At 44.0% G+C, this 11493-nt stretch overlaps 1 protein-coding gene across 1 annotated transcript in view; it reads left to right on the forward strand.

The window, feature by feature from the left end:
* ELOVL2 (ELOVL fatty acid elongase 2) overlaps positions 1-2645 on the forward strand; it is a 24615-nt gene extending 21970 nt beyond the window's left edge. The window contains exons 6-7 of the mRNA XM_009884187.1: positions 1678-1812; positions 2477-2645. Coding sequence (XP_009882489.1) covers positions 1678-1812; positions 2477-2605 — 264 coding nt within the window. The 3' untranslated portion in view covers positions 2606-2645. The remainder of the gene's footprint in view (positions 1-1677; positions 1813-2476) is intronic.
* The last annotated feature ends 8848 nt before the right edge of the window (positions 2646-11493 follow it).

Here is an 11493-nt window from a genome sequence, read left to right on the forward strand (position 1 = left end):
GTAAAAGCGAGAAGAAAACCTTGTGGGTTGAGATAAAAACAGTTAAATAGGTAGAGCAAAAGCCGCACACGCAAGCAAAGCAGAACAAGGAATTCACTCCCTGCTTCCCATGGGCAGGCAGGTGTTCAGCCATCTCCAGGAAAGCAGGGCTCCATCACATGTAACAGTTACTTGGAAAGACAAATGCCATAATTCTGAACATCCGCCCCCGTCCTCCTTCTTCCCCCAGCCATATATACTAAGCATGACATCATACGGTATGGAATATCTCTTCAGTCAGTTAGGGTCAGCTGTCCCAGCCATATCTCCTCCCAACTCTGTGAATCCCTAGCCTACTCGCTGGCAAGGTGGTATAAGGAGCAGAAAAGGCCCCGACTGCTCAGCAACAACCAAAATCATCAGTGCGCTACCAACAGTATTTCTCATCCCAAACCCAAAACACAGCACTGCACCAGCTGCTGGCAAGACAGTTAACTCCATCCTAGCTGAAACCACGACAATTTCCCACTATCATTCTCTGTTATTAATTGTCAATAAATTAAATTAATCTTCCTGAAGTCAAGTCTGCTTCACCTGTGATGGTAATTGGTACGTTTTACCAGATACGGGTTGAGATAAGGGCAGGGAGGGTAAGTTTTTTCATCTAATTTTCTGCACCTACTCTACTGCGGGGAGGAAGTAAGACAGCGGCCGGGGGGCACCTGGCAGCCAACCAAGGTCAACCCACCACACAGTGGTACAACTATAAAATGCAAAATGATGTAAACAAACTCTTAGGCAAGACAGAAGTTGTCTGCCTTCTATAAGTCTAATCCAGGAGTTGCTGTACCCAAGGAGCTGAGCCACACCAAAAGCTTCTATCAACAAAATATAACACTTGATGTGAAATAAAGTTCCTTTCACTTCTTTATCCTCGGGCCTGTTCATATTATTTGGGAGTTCAGATGTTTGCAGTGAGCTTAGAAACTCCTGTGTAGAAATGCATTTAGCAAATGTTTTTTCTCCGAGCCAAAACCATCCCTGCAGTCAAAACCCGCTGCCCTGTTTGGAGCGCGCCCAACCACGCAGGACTGAGGGCACCCTCAGCTGGCTGGGGAGGATCAGATGCACCAGCATGGGCTGTGGTTCACAATCCCAAATACTGACAGCCTTCTGCAATTCTTTCTCCAGCTCATTTTTACTTCATTTGTCCCCATCTTAACTCCCTTAATGCAAACACCAGCCTACCTGAACTTCTCCTCGGACCTGGGATTTCCATTTTCAGTTCAGTCTTCTAAAGCTATTGCCTGAAGCCTTTGGAGTTTTCTCAAGTTTCTGCCCAGTTACAAAGACAATGCCGTACCTGGCACAACAGTCTGGAAGATAGAACAACTCCTATTAAAATAAAAGGGCTTTCATTTTGCCAGCTGGGCCTATGAACTCATATTTTTAAAAATCGGACCCCTTAGTTGTTTGTTTGGGGGGATATTTTGGTTGTTTGTTTTGTTGGTTTTTTTTTAATTTCATAAGGGTGCCATTTTAACTTAACCCTCACAGTACATTCACAGGTTCAGAAGGGGATAGTTTTCAAGAATACTCAAACTTTGAAGAAGCAGGACTAGATGACTTTGTTATATCTGATTTAGGTAGCACCAACCCTTTCTCAGCAAATACTCATGCATGATCTTTCCTCCACAGATCCAGTTTCTGCTCACTATTGTGCACACACTCAGCGCAGCTGTGAAGCCATGTGGATTCCCATTTGGCTGCCTCATGTTCCAGTCCTCCTATATGGCCACACTGGTCGTTCTCTTCATAAACTTCTACATTAAGGTAAGCAGTTCTTCAAAGAGCTTTCTGGCAAGGGTGAGGAAGAGAAAGAACTTTTTGCACAGCAGTCTTGATGAACTCACGTGTAGAATTAGCATCAGTACCTAAAATACGTTTTTATTAAAATATGTATGTCAGTTAAGAATTACAGATGCAGTAACATCTGCAAGAAACAGACGTTCGGCAATGATGACCTCCCCATTGCAGCTCAGCTCTTCCATAATGCAATGAAGTGCAGGTTGTATCAGGACTCAATTCTGTATGCGTATAGCAAGTACCGCATTCAGGACTTGGGAGATCTGAATTTGCTCTGTTGGGCAACTTTTTGAGTCTTTCTCCCTCCTTGGAAATAAAAAAAACCAAGCAGCTCAGTCTTTGCATTGTTTAAGTCAACCTTTTCAGCAGAGACTGCTCCAGCCTGCTCACACATAGACCTTCCAGTGAGAAGGGCTTAAAATCTCTTTTGACATCAAGAAGCGTTACAGTAATACTAGTAAGGTAATATCACACACAGCAGTGAAAATAATAGAGTTCCCATAATACAGTCTGAAGCAAATCTATACATCTGCATTAAACACCAGACAGCTCCATTTTACAGTTAACCATAATTAGCATTTGGGGGTCACTAAATAAATCCAAGTATTTACTTTGGATTTTGCTTTTATAGACATACCAGAAAGCACCTTCAAGAACAGCTATAAAGGAAACCCCTGCCACAACAGAAATCAAGAACGGTTTCCATAAGGACTACTTTGCTGCTGCCAATGGATTCCTGAACAATAAGAAAGCACAATAAGTAGAGTATTTCCTATGATTTTTTTTTTCTAAAAAAAAAAAAGAAAACAAAGACTGAATTACAAGCTTTAGCTTAAGACCTATTTGAATACGTTTATCAGTTCTTTGTACCAGACGCTTATTAATGTACTGCTATTTAGGTTTTAACAAAACAAGTAGAATTACTTGTCCTGTCAAAAATCACCATCAGAACGAGAAGGCCAAGATCTTTCTCATACGAAAAAAGAAAAACCTTTCTCATCTCTAATGCGGACACAAAAACGCCTTATAAAACACTTGATGGAGAAATCCATCAATGCCTTCAAAATGTTAGGACTCTGTTCAGACTGACACACTGAGCATGTTCTGTGCACACCAGAGGTGTCGAGGCAAGGCTTCACACCGCACCCAACACATTCAAGCTAACCTGTGGTCAAGGTGAAAAAAAAAAAAAAAAAGAGAGAATCATACTGTTTCCCCATCATCATCATACCCCTCTCTGCTGCTTCCCAGCCATTCCCTAAAGCACATTCCTTTCAGTGGACACTAGCGAGGTGCAGCCGCCCCTTTGGTCCCACGGGAGCTGGCAGGAGCTTGCCGCTTCAGGGGGCTGCCCTGTAGGATATTTAGAATATATGATATTACACGATGATACGGGGGGTTTGAGCTCTAGTCAGAGCAAAACAAGTCACTTCGGATGTGCTAAATTAATAGGAATTCTGACTAAATGGATTTCGAAAGAAACAGGAGCTCAGCAACTTAATGAAGACAAATCCTTTGAGTGTAAATATGCACAAAGTTAATCCTATACAAACACCGCTAATTTGAAGCAAACTAGCATTAATAGATTGGAAGACAGAGAAAGTCTTAAAAGCTAATTCAGCAATCAGCAAAGCACATTATGTAGGAATTTCTGTGCTAGGTGGACCTTTTCCAGTCTGGTCTCTGGCTGAAGGAACAGGTGGGACTGGGGCAGGATCCTCTGCAGGGAAAGCATGGAGATATTTGCTGTCTGCAGCTGCAACAGTGGGTCTCACACAAAGGCCAGTCCCCATCTTCACTGCTTTAGTTAGCTGCCTTTACCTCCCAGTTAAATGATGAGAAATTAAGAATACCCTGAGTTAGCTTTGGGGAGCTGGCCTCGCCCTTTTCTTATTTAGTCCCCTTCAAAATTTCTACTGTAAGTGGACACAGCCTTTTTCCTCTCCCTTTCTCACAATGAAGCAGTTCTGGTCTCTTCTGATCAGGTGTGTATAAACTCTCCCAACAAAACCCACTGTTTGGAGCCTCCCCAGCCCAGCAAGCCCCCCAGCCCAAAGCATTTCTGTAAAGGTACCGTGTCCTCTCCCTCCCGTCGCCCCGTGGGGTCCCAGGGCAGGAAGGGGACAAACCACCTGCGCAGCCCAGCGCAGAACGACCAAGCAGCCGCAGAGGGTCCAAACGGAGAGAAGACTTGCCCCGAGTCCCATTCCTCCAGTTCTCCTCCACCTGCTGGGTCAGTTATCTTCCCCCTAGACGATCTGTCATCAGGGAGTCTGCCTGACCATCAGGTGTGAAGGTTTGTACCAGGGAGTGGTGCGGGCGCAGGGCAACCAGCCTTGCGGAGAGCAGCCTGAGAGATGGCAGCCACGAGGGCTCGTGGGCAGGAAGGGGAGGGGCTGGGAAAGCGGTACGGTACAGGAGAAGAGACTGTTTTGTCCAGCCAAAGCAAGAGCAGACAGTGGCACAGAGAATCAAAGAATCGTTATGGTCGGAAGAGACCTTTAAGATCATCAAGTCCAACCATTAACATAACACCGCCAAGTTACCACTACACCATGACCCTTAGCACTATGTCTATGTCTTTTAAATACCTCCAGGGATGGTGATGCCACCTGGGCAGCCTATTCCAATGCTTGATAACCCTTTCAGTGAAGAAATTTTTCCTAATATCCAATCTAAACCTCCCCCGTGCAACTTGAGGCCATTTCCTCTTGTACTATCAACTATTACTTGGGAGAAGAGACCGACCCCCATCTTGCTACAACCTCCTTTCAAGTAGTTGTAGAGCGCAATAAGGTCTCCCCTGAAGGGTGTCTCAGGTCAGAGTTCAGTTTGAATTTGTACTTGAAAGTCCCATTGGATCCCATCTGTCTCCAGCCAGTTCCGGCTCCATCATCGTGTATAAAATCTTTCTGCTCCAGCAGAAAACTGAAATCCCCACAATGCTGCAGCACCGGCAGTACATTTGAATAGCCTGGCTGCTGAACTGCATCACCATGAACTGGGTAACCAAAATAACTGCAATATTCAAATGCTTTTACACCACCACCACAGACATACATCTAACTGGTGCATATTCAAATTTGCTCACTCTTTATGAAAGCAGCCACAACAAAAGTAAATGTTTTGCTTTATTTCACGTTTGATAAGGAGGGAAGCCAGCAGCCAAAAAATAAAACACAAGAAAACTCAAACCCCACAGTCACAAAGCCTAGACTCTATGTACATACTAGTTCTCACTGGCCCTTCCAGCAACTTTGCTTTGTAGATCTTTCTGGTTGATACTGTAAAACTCAGAAGTTGTTAGAATTTAGTGGGTTTGACTGAAGGTGTTGTTTGTAGCCCTAAGTAAAGGGAGAGCTTCAGAGCTCTGCAGACTTCAGCTTGATGCTGGAAACCAGGGTAAAGGTAGAGGGAACTGGAAGAGCTGACAAGTTAGCACACAAGACAACTAGCTGATCCATTCATCTAAGACAGGCAAAAAAGTGGTTGTGTAGCCCAGCGTGGATTTTCGGCTGAGCAGGGTCCATAACCTTTTGGCGGCAAAGCATGCATTTGTCTATCAAGATGACCAATATCAGCATGATAACTCTTAAAGTTTACTATGGCAACCAAACCCACAGATACTGTCTTTTGCTTTGTTGAAACCGCATTCAAAAGAAAAAGAAATAAATAAATGCCTTACTTGAAACTCAAAGGGCTGGGGAGGGAGGGGCAGGGAAAGAACAAAACCCAAGATGGTCTCACCTTGCAGATCCAGACCAGCCAGGAAGGCTGGAATCAGGTATGTTTTAAATTCTTCAGATCTGTCTTAACATCTTCAAAATGCTGCAACTTTGAAGAAAAAGAAGCGTTGATTTTTTAAACTGATTTTCCTGTAATACATAACACTGTAAATAAACACATTTTACTATCAGGGTGTCTACACTCCCCTTTATTTAAGGCATCAAATTGCTGGGAACTGGTTACTTGAGACTACTTTTGTTCTGAAACTTTTTCAGAAAGCTCATAGGACATTTACCTTAGACTGAGAAACAACCTCCGTGACTTTACTGTGATCAACTCCACACACACAGATGTAAAAGCTCCCCTGTGTTTTTGTACGCCTGTCAGCTGAGCTCTGCTCTCCTCATTGACGGGGCAGGTAGCACTTCTGCCCATCATGCTCATGCACACATACTAATTAGGTTGATAGGAAACAGTTTTCTACAGCGTGCAAGACACAAGATGTTTACACTTCCTACTTCAGATAGCTTTCTTCGGTTGACTGAACATCCCTGTCCCTCCCAAACAGTTCTGCTTCTTAACAGTGGCTCTGGAGGCAACACAGGCTCCCAGTTCTCCTCCTCTGTGTTTTCATTCAGATGCACAAAGCAAATGACATAAATACCTCATACTGAGTTTGCCTTTTCCAGGGGAGAGAAAAACATACCTTCAGCCCAAACTTCTATCCAAACAGACTTGTTAAAATTATCCTGGGCCCTGCTGCCTCCCTGTTCCCAGGCTCTCTTCCCTTGAAGATTTAGGCAGGTGAGTTCCTTTTGATTCATTAATTATAAAATGGGTCAAAAGAGCAGCCTTGACTTTGACAGAAGAAAGTTTCCAGGTACTGCATGAGAGGAAGACCCACGCATCCCACTCATTAGGTGAAGTGAGTTTGACTCCCAGTTCTTTTTATTCACAAGTAGCTTAATGCACTCTATGGTACACCACACAAAATAAAAAAAAAAAATCCTCTAGATTTTGTTGTGTATGACAGTGTGAGGGTACAGCTAAGCATAACCGGAGCATCGCAGTTGAGCCGTGGTGGACATACAATTTACAGAACATCAGCTCTACCACCCAAACGTACCAGCCTGGGGAGAAAAAGCCTCGTTTACTTGTTAATTGCCAAGATGTGGAATCCCGTCAGTCAGTCCAGACTTCCTTACCAGCAACACAGCTGCTTACGCCTGCTGTTTCTGCTGTGTAATGGTTTAAAAATAGCTCGTTTGGGCGTTCTACCTGACAAAAATAAATAAATCAGCAGTGAACACCTAAAAAGAAGCATGTGAGTTTACAGTGTCTCCTGTGCAGATTTGACAGCTATTACAGGCTTCTAATTGACACACATCCCCCAAAAGATGGAAGATACTGGGTTTAGTTTGTTTTGCCAGAGAAGAGAGTGGAAAAATCAAATTTCTCCAAAAGATCTAATCACTTGCACAGCAAGAAAAATAAAAGCGTCATATAGCATCCTTCTCCTCCATGAAGAGAATCCCACTGAAAAAGTGTTGCTGGTGGAATGAGCTGTTCAACCTCACCTGGCCAATAGTTTCCAGTCCATAAAACACAGAAACCACATGCAAAGGAATCACTGACACCCAGCTCCAGCCATGAAGGGAAACTAGAAAGTGTTAAGATACTAAAACAGAAAGTGTTAAGGCAGAGATGCTCCATGGTTACCACACTCACTCACAAGTGGCCATTGAGCCCATTGCTTCTCTCACAACCAAACCATCATAAAAAACAATCTCAAATGTAACTAGAACAATTCTGACTTCTGCTGTAAAGCCCCGTGCTAGATGCTACCATGCAGACGTGATGTCTAGCACCATAGATGGAAAAAGTTGGTGTTATTCTTGGAATGAGATAAAAACTGTAACAGCTGATAGTGGCAAAGAGGATCCAGTCTAAAAGCTGCTCCTACAAACATACAGGCTGAGTCAGGATTCTGGCAACTACAGGTTCATGGGGCACTTCAAGCCACATTCATGGAAAACTGCAATCTCTCTGTATTTCTTTGCAAGGACTGCCAGTCCTTAAATAGTTGGGTTTTTTTCCTCCTTCCATACACACTCTCTCCTTGAGCTATGTTTAGAAGCAATTTCCACATCCTATCACCTGAAAATAAGTTCGTCAGACATGTTTTCACTTGATAGCACGCTTGGACTACTCCAGGGGAATGGGAGAGGAGGAAGTCCCTTATCCAGCCCAACAGGCAAAACCACAACCACAGGACTGCCTGTATTCACTAAGGAAAATTTGTTGTATGGAAAAAAAACCAACATCATCACATTTTGCCAAGCTCATCTTCTGGCAATACTTGAAATGTGAGGGCAGTGCCAATCACCTTTCTGATGTGCTTTCAGGCCATTGCCTTTCCTCTGAATTGACACAAGAGCTTTATGCTGCCAGCAGCTCCTTTGTCCTAGTGAGCACCCACACCTAGAGAAGGTGCTCATGCCCACAGCAAGCCTCAAGACTCTGACAAGCAAGTCCTTCTGTTAGGCATCACCATCAGCCAAGCAGAGATCACGGATTGATGAAAGGACCAGATACTGGAGCTTTAAACTTCCTTCAGCCAAAAATATCCAGCATGAAACACAAGTCCAGCAGCATCTCCTACCCTTGTAAATGAAGGCTGAAGCATATCTCTGCCAAGGTACGATTGCTCCTTCAGGTGGGGCAGGCTAATACCAAGCAGCTTTGTAAAGTCTGCAATATCAGAAGCTGAGGCACAAGAAGGATAGCTTCGCAATCTCACGTCTCACTAGTTAGCACTACAAGGAGTCATGACTGTGGAGAATAAGGACTGTTCTCCAACAAGATACCAGAGTTTGAGGGACTTATGTTTAACTGACCCTCCCACCTCTGGCCAATTTACATTTTCAAGACTTAGATATGGTGCCCATTGAAATGCCACACGCATTACATCTCTTCTAACTTAATTTTAAACTGGACTGAACTACCAAGCCAATTAGAACTTTTTCCCATCACACAGTACTGTAGCTGGGAACTCCTGGCTCTCCATACGCAGCCCCACTACATGTAAAAACTCATCTTTTGAACAAAACTAAGGTTGCAATAACTTGCTTGTTCAAAGCTTGTACTTACCCATCAAGTCATCCTTTGATTCTTAGATTGTTTTTAGCTGGGACCTGATAGTAGAAAACTGAGAGGAGAGACAACAGACAAAAAAAATCAACCTCAAAAATATAATTTCTTTCAGACTGAAAATACAAACACAGGGGGACATGTGCAAACACTTGACCCCTGCTCTTTTGGGCTCACCAGAGGGTATACGTGGGAGGACAGAAGTAAAGTGGAAGAGAGCTATTCAGCTTCATTTGCTGGTTTTGGATGTTAGTAGCCTCCCAAGGAATAGAGAGAAAGGAATGAGCTTTACTAAGGCCCTTCCAGGAACACTGGAATTAAAGGAATCAGGCTGCTGATGTGTGCCAAGGCTCAGCTTTACAGGTCTTCTTTCAGGGTTTAGCTGTAATGCTTTCTCAACTCTTGCTTACAATAAACAAAAACCACCCTGTAATACCTGACCAGGAAAGGCTCTGTTGCGGTGCTTGTTTTCAATATACAATCCATCTCAGCTGTTGCCAGAAACTTGTCTATTTTCCAGTGTGCCGTTCTTTTAGACACGGCCCTACCACTGGCAGAAGCAGGACCTGTCCCAGCACATTGCCAGCCCGTATCAGCACACCTTGCTGAGTGCAGGGCAAGCCGACCCCAGGCCAGGGCAAACAAACAGACAGCTCCTCTGGTCACTCTGCCTGTTTCCAGCCACAGATGAGACCCCCTTCACCGGCGCTGTGTAGCCTTGCCACTGCGTAACAGTGGCCCTCTGGACCTTGGATGGACCATTGCATTGATACAGAACGTGCAGGTAAACCAGCACTTGGCACAGCATCGTCCCCTGAAAGAGATACGGCATAAAGATAGCAGAGGTCGTAACAAGGTTTAATGTTAAACTTGTTAAGAACTTAAAACGCACGAAGTGCTTTTCATTAACCTGCATTTTGTATTTCCCATTTCTTTTTCTGGGTACTGATGTGTGGCTTTTGCACTTCAGCACCCACATCATCTTTGGTTTTCTGTCTCAAAAGAACAGGTTGAAAATTGAGCTTTATCTATTTGCACTGAAAGGAATAGAATAAAAGAAATAGCTGGATAAATAACACTTACAAGACTGTAAGTGAGCAGGCAAAGGAAACCTGCCAGGTCAACTACCTACTTACCTTCCAAAAGGAAATGTTAGGGTAACCCAGTTACAGATCTGTGTTGCCAAGGTATCGATCTGCAGAAGCCAAATAGACTTAAGACCTTCAGGGTGTTCCAGCTCAAACATGCTGAACTGACCCAACAGTGCAGGAAGTGGTATGTGATGGGCTGTCCAAGATCAGAAAGAGTCATTCCTGCCCTAGATACTGTCTCCAAAAACAACTGCTGCTGACTACAGACAGGAAGACCATTAGGAAAGACCAACATTTCCAGCATGTCCTCCCAGCTTGGGCAGTTCACAGGTTACCAAGCAAGAACTCACTGAGCTTCTCAATAGGTAACGTGTTTTATATGAAGGGATTAAAAAAAAAAAAGTGCAGGGGTAAGAGACATCCAAGCTGTACAGCATCCCTTTCTGCTCTCCCATACCTGTTACTAAAAGCAGCCTTTTTGGGTTCAGACTTTTCCAATAAAAGAGTTAAAAGCAAGCGTAGCTGCATACAACATTATGATAATTTTTAATAAGTAAGGGATACAGATCTCTCCTTCGTCCATACCCTCTGAAGTGCTCAACACTCACCTTCCAAACTTTGTAGTGACAATTTACACAGGGATTCAACAATAAGAGATACAGTGTGATGGTTCTCTATGGTTCAAAGATTTTTTTTTAATTTTTAATAAGTAATAGATCCCGATTTCTCCTGGAAAGTGTGGAAAGGTCCCCCAAGTTCTTCTTGAGGTCAGCTCCACCCTCAAGCACCTTGCTAGACCTGGTTCCATCCATCATGTTTGACCAGGTTGTGGGGAATAAAATGATGGGATGTAGGCATTTACCTGGGAGCTACTAGAAGGCTCACCTTGGTAGTTAGGACTGGGAGCAACATTGCACAAAGCATCCCTTTACATTCACGTGTGAAATCTGGGATACGACAACAAGTAACAGGGCAGTTCGAGCCGTTACCACACTGCTAGGACCAGGACCTTGCATTACTACTCAGGTAGTAGGAGTCCCAAATGGTTTTCTGTTTTGGACCTGGTACAGCCAGGCAATAGGAAGGGGTGCTCAGATCACTCGGGTTGATATCTTAAAGCCTGTTTTGGTTAATGACACTGCTGGTGCACCCACAGCATACCACCACACCGGTGGGACACAAAGCATGCTGTTACTGGGCTGCAAAACTAAACAGCTGTTCACAGAGATTACACCTCCCAAAGAACACAGCCACTTTAGCCGAGTGCTTTGATAGACTGGATTCCAACAGCAGCTGGAAAGACACTGAAGAGCAGTTCAGTCTCACAAATTCATTAAGATGCACTAGCACGTGTGAAGTCTGCTACAGCACTAAAGGCAGTTTGTGAAGAGAAACCACAATGTAGAGAACTCTGTGGAAGCAGAAGATGATGTTAAATAGCACGGGTTATCTCCTACTTGCTTTCAAGAGACCTTTGATGCTAGTTTATCTAATCTTAATATTGTTCACTGTACTTTGAACCCTCCCAGAAGCCAATAGTCACTGGTTTTAAAAATCATTTCTCCAGCTTCACTTGCCATCTTCTCTGCAACACTCCAAAGTTTCTTGCCCTCCACAGTGTCTAGTTTGCCGTCAGGCATCTGCCAATACCCCTCTGCGCTTTTCTCTCTCCAATCCAGAA

The sequence above is a fragment of the Charadrius vociferus genome, unplaced genomic scaffold (assembly GCF_000708025.1).
Source record: "Charadrius vociferus isolate BGI_N301 unplaced genomic scaffold, ASM70802v2 scaffold444, whole genome shotgun sequence".
Classification (NCBI taxonomy): Eukaryota; Metazoa; Chordata; class Aves; order Charadriiformes; family Charadriidae; genus Charadrius; species Charadrius vociferus.